At 40.7% G+C, this 18,556-nt stretch overlaps 1 protein-coding gene across 4 annotated transcripts in view; it reads left to right on the forward strand.

Annotated features, from left to right (window-relative positions):
• The window catches only part of ADGRL2 (adhesion G protein-coupled receptor L2), a 222,282-nt gene that overhangs the window by 31,885 nt on the left and 171,841 nt on the right, over window positions 1-18,556 (forward strand). For all 4 annotated transcript variants that reach the window (XM_029284080.1, XM_015815684.1, XM_029284078.1 and 1 more), the window contains exon 2: window positions 15,314-15,489. In XM_029284080.1, coding sequence (XP_029139913.1) covers window positions 15,417-15,489 — 73 coding nt within the window. In that variant the 5' untranslated portion in view covers window positions 15,314-15,416. The remainder of the gene's footprint in view (window positions 1-15,313; window positions 15,490-18,556) is intronic.

An 18,556-nucleotide genomic window follows, 5' to 3' on the forward strand; every position in this document is an offset into this window, starting at 1 on the left:
CTAATTAAATATATTTAGCATCAGCAGTGTCACAAAAGCTGACTTTTCCTTAAATGTAAATTTTCCATAAAATGTCAAGAAGGTGATGGTTTTAGGACTGTGCTTATGAACATATTCAGGCCATGTTCATTTTTTTCTTCTTCTGTTGTTACAGATTTTTTTTTTTAAATCAGATTTGTTTTATCCTCAATTACCACATTGTTGCCAAGAAATCTCTGTTGGTGGTATTGATGACCTAATATATGACAGACCTTGGGTCATTATTATTTCATTTAGTGGTTGTATGTATAGACCAAGAGGGAATCTGAATATTGATCCTCTGAATGGCTAGTAACAATGATTTATGAGCTAGGAATTCAGCACCGTGAGCCAAATAGAGTAGCAAGATTACATCTTACGAGTTACGATTGATTTTGTTTCATATTTTGCTGCGCAGTGATTAGACTATGCTATCACAAATATTAGTTTGGAAGCTGTGTTATTTCTTGAAGAATCAGAATATAGAATTAATTAGCAGCAAATGCAGAGAACATGTCCATCCGCACAGCTTTGAGAGTTGCCATTGAGAATGGTCAGCCTAAGCTGTTTTTCCTTATTTTCCTTATACTGTTATGATTTTAGGTTGTTTTCTGTCCAATTTTTCCCATTTTGATGTGAAACTTTCTTTTGACATAATATGAAACTGATTTCTTAATACAGTGCAAAACTTTACAGCTGTCTGCACATTTAGCAGTAAAAACATGATTGGGTAGTTTTGACTCTATCATTGCAAACTAAGGGAATAATATTAACCTATCAGTTATATTCTGGATTTTTCTTTTCCCTGAAAAGTCTTCTCCCTGATTAGCCTTTCCCCAGTCTATTTTATGTATAAAAAAGTTATGCATAGAGTTGTTCTCAGATTTAAAGTAAAATAGGTGCTCATAGAGTTTCATGAGAAAACATTTTTTAAGTTAATAGGCTGGGCTCCTCCATTCATTCCATTAACCTTCTTAGAGAAGACCTCTTATATGGCCTTAATCTTAATGTATGAGCAGGTATACCTGAGTTAGACAATCTAGATTTCACAGTGTTTCCATGTTCCCAGTTGAGTCAGACAATGGCCACCCCAATCACTTTTCCTTCTCCTTAGTATTAAAAGTGATAATTTTTAAGGAACAACATTATGTATTCATCACAGTACATTAGTCACTGACAAAAGGCATAGAAGGACATCATCACTGGGGCAGAACAGAAAAAAATAACTAGTTGAATAGTGTATATATGGTCCTTTTGGAAGTTAAATAGTTTATATATAATTAACCTGAAAACTGAAGGATAAAGTAGCTCACTCATGTAGGGTATTAAAAACTGCTTGTGTGCATAATGTATTNTTTCCAGCTTCATGATATTATTCCATCTAATATAAGGTATTTAATTGCCAGTTTGCTTTCATTTATTGTTAAAAAAGTAAATGATTTCAAATTAGTGTTTCGTGCATAATCCACATACCTTCACACAGTTATATTGTGTGTGGAAGGAAAACCCTTTTGCATTATGATTGGCCCCAAGCCAATACAAACTATAATTGCAACTTGCAGCACCTTGAATATAAGGCTTTATTTAACCCAATTAATCAATAGGGTTCGATAAACAGGATGGTATATATAACCCACAAAAGTATTTGTTGTCAAATCTTCATGCTTGTTTTATTTTGCCTGATGGAGATTGGATATTGGGCAGATAACATTTGAACTGGGATTATTGGGTATTAATGATATGTGTGTACTTAGTTTTTCTCTTAACTCAGTTATTTCCCCTATTTCTAGTTTTTTTCTACTGGAAGAAAAAGGTCATAAAGTAAATTTATTTATTTATTAAATTTATATGCCACCCATCTCACTGTCAAGCAACATAATATATCATCCAGAGCTGTTGGCATGTCTTATCATAATCTCATTATTTTTGTTTGCTAATCCTTCTAATAATTTATCTGATTTGTATAGAGGAAATACACATTCACTTAGCACCGGGATGGGTGGATCTAAATGAGAGTATGATCTTATATCCTCTTGATTGATTATCTTCCATCAATTTAATATCAACTCTTTAATGAATACAGAGATGGATTTTTTTCAGGACAATCTCTTTCCTACCTGGTAGTTCAGATCTTTCAGTGGTCTCCTGACACAAATGTAAATGAGTTCCGTTGATTTTACTGCTGGTCATCCTCTTGTTCTCTTTCTTTCAATCTTTCCCATCATTACAGACTTCTCTGGAGAGCTAGATATGTGCATAATGTGTTGGAATTATGATAATTTGAGCCTGGTCTTCTGCCTCGAATGAGAACTCTTGATTGATGTCTTCTTACCTAGGCTAAGGAGTTAATAACAAAGGAGTTAATGCTACTGAATTAAAGACTGCATTTATACTTAACAGTAAGCCAGGTTTTCATTATAGATTGTTGAACAAGCCATAATAGTCTGACTTGTACATAATATAAGCAGGAGTGGGAAAATTATGATCCAGGAGCTATAGGCACATAATAATCTCTCTTTCTGCAGCCCCTAGAATATTTTCTGACTGTACTTCCAAAATTAATTTCCCAATAATTTCCCAATACAAGTATTGACTGTATTCAATCTCGACTTACAACAGTTCATTTAGCGACTGTGTGAAATTAAACAGCAATGAAAACAGTGACTTGTCACCGGTTGTCACATGACCATTGAGGCATCCCTCATTTGATCAAAATAAAGATACTTGGCAACTGATTCATATTTATGACAGTTGCACTGTCCCGAGTCATGTGATCACCTTTTGTAACCTGACTAGCAGGGGAAGCCAGATTCACCTACTAACTGTTGCTAACTTAACAACTGCAGTGATTCACTGAACATCTGTGGCAAGAAAGGTTATAAAATGAAGCAAAATTCACTTAACAACTGTGTCGCTTAGCAATAGAAATTTTGGGCTCAATTTTGTCTATAAGTCGAGGATTACCTGTATTGTTTTTTGTTTTGTTGTATGTTGCCCAGAGTTGGTTGCTCATAAGAGGGCGGCTCTTAGGTAGATAAGTAGGTGGGTGGGTGGGTGGGTGGATGGGTAGACAGAAAGATACATAGATAGACAGATAGATAGAAAAAAGAATTTGAAAACCAGGAAAGCCAATTTGGTATAATGGTTAAGGTGCTGGCCTAGAAACCAGGAGACTATGAGTTCTAGTCTCACCTTATGATGAAAACTGGCTGACTGACCTGAAACCAGTCATTCTGTCTCAGTCCAGTCTGTTGCTGTAGGAAATATAGTAGGAGTGAGTATTATGTATGTTCCCTGCCTTGAGTTACTTATAAAGTAATTCACCTGCATCTTCTAAAAAGGTCGTCATCTATATTTGAGTGGTGAATTTTAACCATTTTTGTAATGCCTGGGAATATCTGCTATGATGCAAAAGAGAGGGGAAAGAACCTTTGGTTCTACCTTTGTGTTCGTAACTTCACATCCATTTTTCAGACGCATCTCCCCTTCCACAATCTTCACCACTAAACCTCATTTTTCTTTCAGGGTATACAAAATATTGCGAACCTGAATTTGAAACTGCTTATCCTAGCCATTCTGGAATTCTTCCAGGTATGAAATGAGAACTTATTTCAATTTCAGAATACCTACTTCAGATTTAAAACAGCTGCTTAAGGCTTGAAACAGTTCTGGAAGAATCAGAACGGCCCATTCTGAACTTGAGGCAACTGTTTCATTTCAAAACATTTTGTATGGTCATACTTTCGTGTAAATGTAGAATTTGTACAGTTTTAACAGAATGAAACTTAATTAAAAAATAGAACATGGAAAAGCACTGTTGGTTGTTTTAAGTCACATTTTCCTCCCAACTTTTGTATATTAGGTTGCATTCAAAATGACCCTACTATATATGTCTATATGTCTATATGTCTATATAGAATTGAAGCTAAGAGGTACTGACTTTATGTAAGTACCTGAGATAGCTCACCTCAGGATGGAGGACTCCACGGTGTCCCAACCTAAGGATACCGCCTCCCCATCCACTAGCCAGGCACAAGTCCTCCAAACAGGAGACGGCACGCAGGATCAAGGCCAAGGCAAAGACCATTTCCGGAAGGAAGCCTTCCAAATTGGCGGAAAAATAGGCTAGCAGGAGGCACCAGGCTTTGGAGAAGGAATTTTCCAAAGCGCAAAGGCAGGCCAGGGCAGAGATGGAGCGGATAGATGCCCCGGGTTTTGACCTCCCGCTGGGACCCTCGACCTCTGCTCAAGGGGTCTGGTCCCCGTAGGTGATTCCCACACACCTCCCTTCTTCTGGAGTGGATCAAGATCCAACCATCCACCAACCATCATTGGAACCGCGGGTCCCACACTCGGGCCCAGAGGCCACTTTTACTCCAACAGCTGCCGGGCTCAGGGTGGCTGAGCCCGAAGGCGCCTTCAAGCTCTGATTTCTCAGGCGGTTGACCGGGCTCTTGCCGCGAGGTCTTACCACATGGCCAGAACCGAGTCAGTGGCATCCATATCCCCATCTTATCTTCTCCAGCCGGGTGTACCCGAGTACCATGGTCCTCCCTCACCATCCTGATCCTGTTATAGCTGGGACTCATCTCCTGCGGAGTACGACCAACTAGACATACCTTGGTCGTAGGAGAAAGACCCCTCCCCAGACCCTCCACCATTTGGAGGTCTCTTTAATCCAGCTCTTTTCTTGCCACTGCTTCGCAAGGCCAGCACAACTGCCAACATAGGTCCTGATCAGATCCCTCAGTCAGACCCTTTGCCCAGCTCAGATCCGAACCCGGTGTTTTTTGAGCCTGTCGTGACTGAACACCATGTCCCTTGTCCATCTCTCTTCTTCTTTTTTTTTATTGAAAAGTTTTATAAAAGTTACAATATAAACCCCAAAACCAACCCATCCTAACACCCCCTCTCCCTCCCCCACTTCCCAGAGCTGAATACAGGGTTACAAATATAATAATCATAATCTAACTAATATTAACCAACTATATAAATAACCAAGTCCATAATGCGCTTTAACTCCCCTTTAACATAAATATAATAATAATAATTAAAACAAACAAATTAGTATCCTAATTATTAAACAATAGAATATTCATATTGTTAATACTAATACTAAAAGTAATAATAATATCATATAATTAAAACTAATAAAATTTTCACTATAATAAACTATTAATACTAATAATACTCTAAAATTTACTCATAGGCTAAATGGAACTTTTTAGTCCCATATTTATTCTGAATATAATCTATCCATCTTCTCCAAACCGAAATGTATCTTTCTTGTGAGTGATCCTTCAAATAGGCAGAAATCTTAGCCATTTCTGCTAAATTTGACACTTTAAGTGTCCATTCTTCTATAGTAGGCAAGCAATCCTTCTTCCAATATTGCCCTACTAATAACCTTGCAGCTGTTATCAAATTCAACATCAAGTTAGTTTCTTTAATATCACAATCTGTAATGTCCATCTCTCTTCTTGAACGCGGTTCGGAAGCAATGGGTCTCACCTGGCACCTTCCCTCCTTTGGGAGGAATGGACAGGAAACTGTTCAGCGCAGCACCAGACTTGGCTGACGCACTTGAGGTGCCAACGGTGGATGAACCCTTGACCCCTCTCTTGTCCTCGTCTACAGTGTTGGGGGATATGGCCGAGGCGTTGAAGGCTGAGGACAGGAGATGGGAATTGACCTTCCGCAGGACTCACCAGGCGCTGGCGTAGGTGATAAGGGCGGCTATTTGCGCATCTTTCTTTGCTAGGACCTCTCTCCTTTGGCTCCATCAACTACAGGCCAGGCTCCCTCCGGAGGAGGTACGCACACACTAAGACCTGAACAAACTAGTTGCAGCATCGGAATATGTCTCTGATGCAACACTGCTTGTGGCCAGGTTTTCGTTCAGGACCATGGCCTCCAATGTCACAGCATGGTGAATACTATGGCTCAAGCATTGGCAAGCTGACGCCAAATCCAAGTGGCGTCTGGCTGCGGCCCCTTACCAGGGTGGTCAGCTATTTGGAGAGGCCCTAGCACCTTATTTGACTGAGAATAAGGATAAGCGGAAAGTGATGACCCACCTCAGCAGGCGGGCCAACAGGCATGCCAACTCCTATGCCCCCAGGCAGTCCTTTCGGTCAGGACAGCCCCCCCACCCCTTCATGGCCAGAAAGGATCGCCCGTCTGACAGATCGGGTTCCAGACCCAGGCAGAGTACCAGGGCAAGCGGCCCTTTCAGGGTGGGTCACCCTTTTAGAAGGTCCAAGTGACTTGGGCTGCCCCTCCCATAGGTGGCAGACTATCACTTTTTGCCCACCAGTGGGAAGCCACCACCACAGACTCCTGGGTCCTCCAAACCATTCAATACGGTCTGTCCAGTCCTCCAGGGCGCTTCATTTCTTGCCCCCAATCAAAGAACCCAGTCAAAAAGGGCCTCAGGCAAGAGGCCATTCGACATCTTTTAGAGATAAGAGCCATAGAACCGATGCCGGCTGCTCAACGGGGATGGGGATTCTATTCCATCCTCTTTGTGGTTCCCAAAGCCTCGGGAGGATGGAGGGCGATTCTAGACCTTAAAAGTCTGAATTCCCATATTGCATACCGGAAATTCAAGATGCAAACACTCCAGTCCATCTTGGGCAGCATAAGAAACGGAGACTTCCTGATGTCCATAGACCTCACAGAAGCGTATCTCCACATCCCCATCCTTCCCGACCATCGGCAGTTCCTCAGATTCTGTTATATGGGCCATCACTACCAATACAGGGTCCTGCCGTTCGGCCTTTCATCAGCTCCAAAATTACCAAATTTTGGAGCTGATTTTGATTACCAAAATCCTGGCGGTGCTCGCCGCACACCTGAAGCTGGTGCCGGTACGCATTCAGTGCTACCTGGATGACATTCTCATCCAGTCCTCCCGTCTGGCTGCCCAGTCGGACCTGACGTTGATCAAGGTCCTCCAGGAGCACGGGTTCTCGATGAACTTTAGGAAAAGCCAGACAGTTCCCTCGACCCGACTCCTACACCTGGGCACCATCATACACAGAGTCAGTTACCAGGTCTACCTATCCCAGGAACGTTGGGATAGCATCCGGACCCTGGTCCTCAAGGTATGCGGGGAGCGCGTAGTGGCACTGGCCCTGCTTTCCCAACTCTTGGGAAAGATGGTTTCGTGTATTGCGATAGTGCCTTGGGCCAGACTGCATTCCAGGAACCTTCAATGGTTCCTGCTCCCCTTCCAAAGGTTGGGCACCAGCTCTTCCAACCAACAAGTAAGGGTTCCTACTCAGACCCTGCGGTCCCTCCGATGGTGGTCCTCACCAGCGGTAGTCAGAGGGTCATTCTTCAAGGAACCCGTCCGGCTCACGCTTACAACAGATGCCGCTCTGTTCGGCTGGGGAGCGCACCTTCGGTCTCAGTTGGCTCAGGGACAATGGTCCTAAGCAGACCTGAGAGACAATATCAATTGGTTGGAGCTCAGAGCCATACACCTGGCTCTCCGCCACTTCTCCAACAAGGTTGCGAGGCAACACGTGCTAGTCCTTATGGACAACGTGGCGGCAAAAGCCCACGTGAACTGGCAAGGGGGTACCTGGTCCAGGTCCCTCATGGCCGAGGCCCAGTTATTGGGTTCCTGGGCAGAGACCAACCTGTCCTCCCTCAGGGCCGAACACATCTCGGAGGAGGCGAACCGGCAAGCGGACTTTCTAAGCAGGTCGACTGTGGATCATTCCGAATGGTGCCTGCACCCGGACCTCTTTGTAGAGATAGCGCAGCGATTCGGACAACCGGTCATAGACTTATTCGCTTCTCCGACAAACTCCCAGCTCCTGAGATTCTTCTCCCGGTTCCCGTCTCCAGGGACGGAGAGAGCGGATGCTCTTCGAGGTCCATGGCCAGGGGGCCTGCTTTACGCCTTTCGCCCTCTCCCTCTGATCCTGGCAGCCATCCGCAAACTGCTGCAGGAGCAGGCGGAGGTGATACTCGTGGCTTCGTACTGGCCACGGAGGCCGTGGTTTGCCGACCTCGTGAATCTCTCCAGATCTCCCCCATGGAGGATTCCCCCAGGTTGTGTGTCTCTCAGCCAGGGAGTTCTACAACACCCAAAACCCCAGTGGCTGCAGTTAGCCACTTGGCACTTGAATGCCGGATCCTGACCCGGGAATCATATTCGTCAGGCATGATTTCCATGATTCAGGCCTCCCGACGGCCGGCGACAAATCACATCTATGACTCCACATGGAGGAATTTTTGCCATTGGTGTGAGAGGCGGCAACTAGATATCTTGTAATTGACAATTCCACATATTTGGAGTACTTGCTCGAAGGCCTTGATAAGGGCTTAGCGCCTAACACCATCCGCAGACAGGTTGCGGCCCTATCAACCTTACTTATCTGTGCCAATTCTGTTCCTTTGGCCCAGCATCCCAGGATACGCTCCTTTCTCAAGGGCGCCACCAACACAAAATCGCCCGTGGTACATAGGTATCCCTCTTGGGAATTGCCCCGGGTACTACGGGCTCTCACCAAGCCACCGTTTGAGCCTATCTTAACTTGTGCTCTGCAGTCCTTGTCTCTCAAGGTTGCCTTCCTCGTCGCTATCACGTCAGCCAGGCGAATCTCTGAGCTTGCGGCACTGTCGGTCAGGAATGACCTCTGTATCTTTCACCAGAATCGGGTGGTCCTTTGCTTGGACCCTACCTTCATTCCCAAGGTCAACACCATTTTTCTTAGGGCCCAGGAGATTGTTTTGCTGGATTTTTGCCCTAATCCATCTCATGACTTGGAACGACAGTGCCACATACTGGACGTCCGCAGGGCACTACGCTACTATATCAGGGGAACAGTTTCCTTCCGCAAGTCTGAAACCCTCTTCGTCTCCTTTCACCATTCCTCTATGTCTGCCTCAACCATAGGCAGGTGGATCAGGGCTTGCATTGCGGAGGCGTACCAGTTGCGTTCCCTGTCAGTTCCAAGTCATGTCATGGCACACTCAACTCGCAGTGCTGCGACCTCCGCGGCATGGGCCACACAGGCGTCTATCGAGGAGGTTTGTAGGGCAGCGATGTGGTCTTTGCCTTCCCCATTTGTACGGCATTACAAACTAGACAGGTTTGCCTCTGCGGATGCCTCCTTTGGATGGAGGGTCCTTCAGCAAATGGTACCTAGGGACGAGACTCTGGCCCTGACTGCTTCCCTCCCATTGGGAGAGTAGGGCTTTGGTATGTCCCATTGGTGGATTCTCCATCTCCTGTGCTGGAGAAGGGGTGTTGTCTTACCTGAACGCCTTTTCTCAGCACGGAGATGGAGAATCAACTCCCACACCTTAGGGTCCATCACGTCCAGTGCTAAGGGTCTGGGAACCAACATGTCGGTCCATCGTCAGTGCTTTTCGCCCTCGTCAAGACTGGGTGTGTCCTGGTCCAGGACGGGCATGACAAGTTTGGCTGACTTGGTCTGATGGGCAGGAAGGCAGAGCTAACCCATTGGTGGATTCTCCATCTTCGTGCTGAGAAAAGGCGTTCACGTAAGACAACGCCCCTTCCATGGTGAAACTGAATCCCTACCAATACTACCTATTGCAGTGGTACTCTTTGATAAGAAACTAGGGAAGTCATTGAATTGTCTGCTTTTTTTTCTCCTTAAAAAAAGGAACATATAATACATTGGGATGTTATTGGTTAAACTGATTACATATTACTTTTTTGTTCAGTCTCTTCTCTTCTCTTCTCTTGAAATTTAGCATATACAACATTTAAAATGAGACCTATTTATTTTGCAGTTTTTGCAAAGACCTAGGAGTGTTTAATGAACAGAATGTTAAACATCTTCAGATAGTGCCTCTGGTGTCCAAACTATCAGCATATTTAACATGCTCAGCATGAGGCTAAGATATTACAGCTGATAATAGTGGTAATTGACTTTCTTGTGCATTCTGTTTCCTCTCTCCCTCTCCAATCAAGAGAGTAATCATGAGGGCAAACTGAATGGTGGGTTAGCAGGCAGGATACCCCAAACATGTATTTTTTTTAAAAAAAAAAAGTAATATGAGATGGAATGAATTGGAGCAAAAGTATAATGTTGGTAACATTTATGATATTGATAATATAGAATGCATGGAGGAAAGAAAGACAATATTGGGAATAGAGTATTATTATTGCCTCATTAGCTCAAGCAGATTTTGCTTTCCTAAATTGTTAATTTGAGACACCATTATTTTATGTGAATAAGAACAGATCAGTGAGTTGAGACATATTCTGTGGAGAAATGAACAAAACCTCCTAGGAAAAGAAGCTAACCTCTATGACATGGTGTTTGACAGTGAAAGCCATCTTTTCCCCTCATTTCTGTTTTCTTGCCCTCATTTTTTTCCCCCTGGAATTAACCGAGGTAGATTCCAATGCCTATATGGTTGGAGAAGATAAGTTATAATGCTTGAAACACTTTGAGCATTAGTCTTTTGTTTGCCAGGCAGTAAATTCTTCTTTGTGAGTAAACTTTGTGTTGTAATGATTAACATAGGATCTAGTCTGTTGGGACTCCAGCTTTGTGATCTCACTTTCAGTTTAGATTCAGGGCGGGTGTATATTTATCTTATGCTGTTTCAGGCATAGCTAAAGCATTGATCTCTCACTTCAGTGCATACAGCATCGGAGTTCATAGTGATTCTCTTACTATAATAAGGGGTCTCTTGCTCAAGACTCACACTATGCTGTTCTCTTCTGTGATACTTTACAGTATCACTTAACAGCCACAATTGGGACCAGAATCTCGCTCTTCGAGCAAAGTGGTGGTTAAGTGAGACATCCCTGTGACTCCTTTGCTCAATGACTCCGATCCCAGCGATCCCATGAAGATGATGATGATAAATCGTTGTTGATTCCCTGTTCTTCTGTAGACTTTTAGGAGTCAGTCAGTATGATGCAATGGCTTTCAGAGCCATTGAGCAATATCTAAACTAAAGAAGCAGTATCTTAGATAGCACAGTATCTAAGGAAGCATTCTGGCCCATTAATTCTAGCTGAGATCCAATCCTTAGATTGGAGTTAAAATATTGCAGTTAGATATAACCATTGTTATATCTAAGATTAAGTATAAATTTAATTTCAATTGGATTTTTGTTTGTCTCTAAAAGTCAGCCCTCCCTTCCTTCCTTCCTTCCTTCCTTCCTTCCTTCCTTCCTTCCTACCTACCTACCTACCTACCTACATACGGTATTCTTTGTTTGTTTGTTTTAAAAGTGCTTAGGGTATATCCTCTAATTTTCCAAAGTAAAATGCTTCTGATGGAGACCAGGCTGTTTCCCAGAGGGAAGGATTTAAGTTACAAGTGAAGTTTTCCATGCAGCTTTGGTTGCATTGAAATCTAATCTGCTTTTTGGCTCTAAAGACCTGTCTCCCTTCCCCACTGTCAGGTCCAGCTATGTATGAGCTTTTTCTCTTTTTAAAGTCTGAAGGGAAATGGGCTATTTGCAAAGAATGAACACTTACTATGATCTACATTTTCTGTTTGCATAGAAGTAACCTGATACAGCTTTTCCTGCTGGTGTTTGCCTGTTTTGGGTTTTGTTGATGCAAGATTTTAATGATTGTGTCTCCTTATCTGTGCAATTACATGGTCTGAAAGACTAGGCTGTCAGCAACATCCTTGGTCCCAAGTATTTTCTGGCTCCAGGATTTATACTCACTAATGTTTGTGGGGGATAGGGGAGGGTAGCATCCGACTAGAGGATAGATAAAGCATGCTGCTATGCTAGAGTCATATAATAAAATTATTGGTGATTTGCAATAAAAAGGAAACGGTTTTCTTCTTTGAGATGAATTAGCTAATTCTGTGAAAAAATAAGCAAATTTCTTCATATTTGAAGGATTTTTTTCAAACAGGTATCATTATGTAGATATAGGTGTTACAAAAAAGTTTTAAAAATTGTTGAACTGATATTACCCTGAAGTCATAGTCTTTCAATAGCAGCTGTGAGATATGTATTCCTTGGAAATAATGTTTGAAAGAAATATTTCAATAAATATCTAATAGCTGGATTTCAGGTTTGCCATGATATATAAGAGACAAAAATCAAGATATATTTGGCTGTTGCCAACCCCTCATTCCAAATACTTCCACAGAGATGTATCTCTTTGCATTACCCTCCAGCCAATAGCTGCTACTGTATTTTCCATACCTGACATAGCTTCCTGTTGTTTTACATATTCCAACAATTCAGATGGGACCAAACCTCACCATAAATCTAACCATATTGTCATTTTAAAACAACAATAAGAACACAACCTGGAAAACTGGTTTTTTCCCCTCCAGAAAAATGGTCTTTAGTTTTCCAGTGTTTTAAATATTAGTTTTCTTTCCTTGTTTCTTCAAACATCTTGAAATGATATGCAAAAATTAAAAAAACAATCACTTAGGCTTTTCAGTGTCCAATCCTTTACTCTCATCTTTGTAAGAGGTATGCAGATAAGCACTTTGTTTTGAATCCAAAAAGCAAAAAAATCATAAACAAAGAATTCTCTATTATCATGCTGAGAAAAGGCATTCAGGTAAGACAACGCCCCATCTCAGCATTTTTTTAAAAAAAAAACTTGTGACTCTTTCAATAATAATCAAATGTTACCTTTATTTCCCTTGCAATTATTAATGTATCTCAGCCGTGCACTCTTGTTATTCTAATGTGCATATTGGTTCTCCTTTTATTGACTATAAAGTGTGTGAAGGTGCTATTATTATTCAGGGTTTTGTTAGATAAAGTATTTATCCTAAATGCCTGTTACTCTTCCTTTGCCTGTCCATGCATGTGTGCTGTGTGTATAAAATACAAAGCAGCTCACCCTTCTTTGCTAAATAGCTTGACTCTTTTTCTAATCGGGACTAGTTTTTGCAAAGAAGAAATAAAAGTGGAAAGACAAGCCATCCTTTCAGCGATACATGTAACTTGTTTCTTTGCGGATGCTATAGATTTTTCACCAGAGAATGCTCTTTTTGCTGTGGGTGTAAGACTTCAAGATGTAACGTAATTATTCCTTTGTGTCAGCTTCAGGAAACTCCTGCAGCAGCTGATGTGCCACCTCTAGATTAACTAGCAATAGATCTTTTCTCTTTTCTTTTTTATTATACCTCTAGGTATCCGCCGAGATCCTCTTCTGTCACACTTTTGAAAGTGGCAGGAGAGATGTCCGTTTTGGGGAAAAAAAGAAATGATCTTTTCTTTTTTTTCAGAACCTTTGTTTTTGTACCCATCAAAAGTGCCTTTCTCTCTCCCCCCCCCCCCCGTACCTAGCTAGTATATTAAAGTGGGAAAAACTGAATTGAAGTGTGAAGTTAGCCTGGTACCACTTCTGAAATTGAACAGGCAACATGAATGATTGCTGAGTGATTGCTGAGGTAGCATCCTGTCCTCCCAGTCAATCCTGAACATTGACCTACTCAAGAGTTTTTCTTTTCAGAGTGTTGGACAGGAGGTAATCCTTGATTCAGAAACACATTTGAGAGTGGCATTCCTGTCATAAAAAGGTATGGTCGTAAAGCGACTCATGTGCCCAGACCTGATTTTAGGACCATTTTTACCATGGGCCTAAGCAAGAAACCACAATCATTAAGCGAATCCAGCTTTCTCAATTGCCTTTGTCAGAAGCCGGCTAGGAAAAAAAATCACAAGATCACAATCACATAACCGCAAGCAGTTGCAACTGTTGTCAATGGGAACTGGTTTTCGAGTGCCCAAATTACAATCACGTGACAGTGGGGGGGTTCTGTGATGTGACAATGGGGGGAGGGGTTGGGTGACAGTCGTAACATCAAGGATTGGCCATAAGTCACTTTTTATAGGTACTTCATAACTTTGAACTGTTGTAAGTTGAGGACTACTTTGTAACCATTTATAAGAGTATAAAAATAAGGAAGAAATATACAGGGGTGTTAAAAACAGTAAGGATTTGGAAAATTAGACTCCGGTTTTTCCCTTGAAATAATTGAAATAATTTCTGAGCATTATCTTTAGGATCAGACAGAACATATGTTATGACAGATCTTCTAATCCTATTAGGCACAAATGTAATATAGGCTGAATTAGGCCATTTTGAAAGCCAAGCAACAGTAGGCTGGATTTTGCATGATTTGTATTTTCTCAGCTAGTTGAAAAAGAGCAAGTTTGGAACTTATGTTGTTGGTTTGTCTATTCTTTAGCAAAGTAGTGAGTCAAACAAAGGCGACCAGGGCAGATTTAACTGTTCACAGCTTTGTAGTTATTTGTTTGCATTTGCAAAGTAACTTTTGCAGCCTTAGCTGTAGGCAGTGTTTTCAAAGAGAGATGAACATTCACAGAAGTGCACAATGCCTGGTCTCCTGCTGTGCTGTAGAATGCAGTTTGCTTGTTAGTAAAGAGAAGATTCACGGATATACATCAGTTTCTAGTTCTGTGTAGAGATGAGTAATAGTTTTGGATAGAAATATACAAGAATAATGGAGAAGTAGATGCAGCATGCTCTTATATTAATGCAGAAGGGCCTTGGTGATGAGGGAAGCCGGCCCCATAATTGGTGTCTAATAACAGATTTAATGAAATAATTAATGCATAGCTGCACGAAAGCTCAGTCAAAGTTCAGTTTGCATATCCTTGGTCTATAATTACTGATTGGGAATGGTGCATTCTGCACAGCCTCGAAAGCATACTTTTAAGTGTCATTATTATTTCGGTAATACCCTGGCAGAAATTATTTCCCTTGGGATAAAAGCGGCAAAACCTGTTTCTGTTCTTTGGTAATGAATGCTTATGAAGACAAAACTCTTTTGCTCCATGAAGTAGCATCTTCACTAAATATAGATGTTGAATTTAACCCAGGTAGGGGGAACTCTTCCATTTCAGAAAATTCTATATCTTTTCAGTTCTTGTTCCTGTTTGAACAGGTATTGAAGCTGCATATTACCCAAAGGGTCACATTGATCCTGAAAATGTGAATGCAAAAGGGAGCCTGAAGTATTGTCTTCCTGCTCTGTTTCTTTAGGCAACTGTCCTGCTTTCTTTCTTACAAGTGTTTGGCCCTGCAGGGTTTTAGCTTGAAAGTTCCTCGAAATCCTGGAATTCTTGCAAGAATGTGCCACCAGCCTTCACAAACTACACGCTTCTTTTCTCATGGTTTCCTAATTGAAGTCTCCCTTCAGTTATCAACTAAAAGTAGACAAATTTTCTGTCTTGCCTCACAACCAGATTTCTCATCAGCATAGAATCTGATCTCTGCTGTCTCATTTAATAGTGAACATGAGTTGATAATTTTCATTTTCCTTTCTCTCCCCAGTTATGAAGATGAATGATGTAGACCACCCTCTTGAATGACGCTGGGCTTTTATAACTGGGATCGTTAAGGAATAAAAAGAAAACGGTTTTAAAGGGGGTCAATAATGGTGGCTTCTGATTGCAGAATGAAAAGGTTTTGGCTGCTTCTGATAGTCAGCTTCCTGCAGTGTTCAGAAGGTAAGATATGTCAATGTGTAATTCGTAAGACTAAAGTATTATTCAGATTTATGATTCATCCTTGTCTGAAGAGGCAATGTAATTCATTTTGGAAATGATGCTTCATATTTCTGTTGCATGTATGCCCTGAAGGAATGCTATTCTGTCACATATTTTGGACACATTGATGCATTTTGGAACTTTTAGTTAATTTTTTGTCATGTTACTGTTATTATTGTTATTTTTGACATATTTTAGGATTATTCTTTTACATTTTTTTCTATTTTGGTAGAAGTTGTTTTCTGTCTGTCTATCATCTCTCTCTCTCTCATAGATAGATTTATCTATCTATCTATCTATCTATCTATCTATCTATCTATCTATCTATCTATCTATCTATCTATCTATCTATCTATCTATCTATCTATCTATCTATCTATCTATCTAAAAGAAATATTAAATCTAGAAAATGAAATGTCAGTATGTGTTTTTGAATGACAGTTGGTATATTACTTCTTTCCTCAGTTCCTATATAAATTGAGTTATTCAAGAAGGACATATGATGGAGCTAAATAAATGGAGCCAATTAAGAAATATAAATTTTATACAAGACCAAGATAATATAGGATAGTATAGGTTTAAATATCGATCCAATGTAAAAAAAAATGCAAAGGCAAATATATATATGCTTATAGAAACATGCACACATAATCACGGCTATGAATATATAGGTTTTTAGGTCTTGCTGGCAGATGTGTAGTAAGTTGAAAATAAGCATAATTCATTTCAAAATTGGGTCACTGAAATTGAAAATGAGCTACTGTCAGTCTATATCTTGTTCCCACTTACAATTATTTTCCAACTTGTTCATGCAATATCTAAGGGAACATTTACATTGGAGAAAAAGAATTAGCTACTTTTTCTCTTTTGCAATATTTTTCATTGGGGTACTAAGGGGTACCAATGACAAACTCTGTGTCATGACACAAATCTTGTCGCTGACATACTTGCATCAGAGTTTGAGTCATGACAGTACTAAGCACAATTTGTCATTTTTGCATCATTGCGATTTCTACTAGACCCTTATCACTGTTCAGTTTCCACAGCTTCACAGACTTAAAATATTTCACGGCAATTCTTGCATACTATAAGGACAGTAGTGTTATAGTGTTCTACTTATGCAATGGCTTAACAGTACAAAACATCATTTATCCATTTAAGTTGTCCTGAAATGAATGGGGGTTGCATATTTGTGTCATTAACCAATTTGAATGCCATAAAAATAGGAACATATATACTACTTTACTGAAAAAGCTGAAAATCAGATGCAATTTATAACACCGCTTAACAGATGATAATTCACAAACTGGTTATTGATGCAGTTTTATTTTTGGGTTCTTCTCAGGAGCAAATCTTGTGGAATTCTGTAAAAATTAATTCTAGTGTGACCAAAGCAGCAATTTTCATGCTTTTTTTTTTTTAAAAAAAATCCTTTCTTTCAAAAATGATTTTATTGCTAAAAATGTCAGATTAAAGAATAGAGTGACAAATCACCAGAAATTAAGTGCAGCGAGTAGGTGTTGGACTTGAGCAAGAGTCCAATGTTTGATTTCCTTCTTTGTCAGGCAATTCATCTTGAGTTAGTTATCCTTTCTTCCCTCACAGTCTTATCAGGATAAAATACAGTAGACCTGTCAAGTTAAGAGAAAAGACAAGATGTATTTTTAATTACCCGAATTTGTTGTACTGACTTAGGTATGGATAGAATTGCAGCTAAATCATAGCAAGCTGTGCTTAAATTTACGTTTATATCATATTCAGTTTTTCCTTGTTTACACGAAGAACACTAAGGACACAGAACTCCTTACCCAGGTATGAAGATACCCCATTTAGTTTTGGCTGAGGACATATTTTCACAGGGAAGCTTTGGTCTTGTAGCCGGTATGCTGCCAGGACAGATGGAAGCCACTCCAAGCTATTTCAGAATTAGAATATGTATTTCCTGTGTACGTACCTGGGCTTCATGGAGAAAGAATCCTTGGTAGTTAATAAACTGCTCAACATAGTTGTCCCTTCCTGTCCTGTGGTAAGGCTTTGTGCCATGATGGTCATTTATGTTTTGGCTGTTGGAATGTAGAGAACTTAAAAGGAGAACCTTGTCCAGGAGCTCTTTCCCTTGTTTGTATGCAGTTTGGTTAGGGGAAATATTAACTTTGTTGGAAGATGAAATGCAGAGGTTTCATGAAGTCAATATTCTTTTCAGTAATAGGAAAACAAAATGGCCAATTTGTTCACCAACTCCTCTGTCACATCCCTGTTTGCAAGTAACAACCAATAATTGTGGCAGAATTAGAGAACTATAGGAGTTTTGACTGTATTTTGAATTCTTTTGTGAAACAGAGAAAGAACTTTGTTTTGCCTGGGCAATTTCAGCCTATTCTCACTGATGATTGATCTTGTATTATACAAAAGCTCTCAAACAAGGAGGAGATGATGAATTTGACCAGACTGGAATGGGGAGGGCATTTCTTTATGCAGACAGCATCATTGACTAGCCTTGTTGCTGAGGTTGGTAAGGAAGACTATAAAGACCTGTTTTCCTCCTGTCTTAAGAACAGGAGACAAAGGCATTGGTATGACTGTGAGAATGAACCCCAGGTTTTGTAGATTTTATTACAGTTTTAAAGTCCCTTCCAAGTCTTAGGAGGCACCCCATTAGAGATCAATATATTCACAGTTTTATATACCAAACATTGCCATTTTATTTCCTATAAACATCTTTATTGCACATTATTGTACTTGGACTCATGATAATTAGTTGTGGTCAGAGAGAAGCATATTTGTGAGCATCTTGTATTTTTAATTCTATAGGTGATGAAATGCAAGGTGTTGCAAAGTGTTGATATAATTTAGACCATAGTTTGATAAAAACATCTTGATTTACTTTGGGCAAATTTGGAGATTAGTATGTCTTGGTTGGCTTCAAAATCTAAGGGATTGGTTTGGACAAAACTCAGCAGCACTTTTTCGTGCGGCTGCTGATAAAAACAGGATCACCAACATGATCGCCAACGTCCGATAACGGATA

Source organism: Protobothrops mucrosquamatus, unplaced genomic scaffold (assembly GCF_001527695.2).
Source record: "Protobothrops mucrosquamatus isolate PMUCROS unplaced genomic scaffold, P.Mucros_1.0 scaffold365, whole genome shotgun sequence".
NCBI classification, from domain to species: domain Eukaryota; kingdom Metazoa; phylum Chordata; class Lepidosauria; order Squamata; family Viperidae; genus Protobothrops; species Protobothrops mucrosquamatus.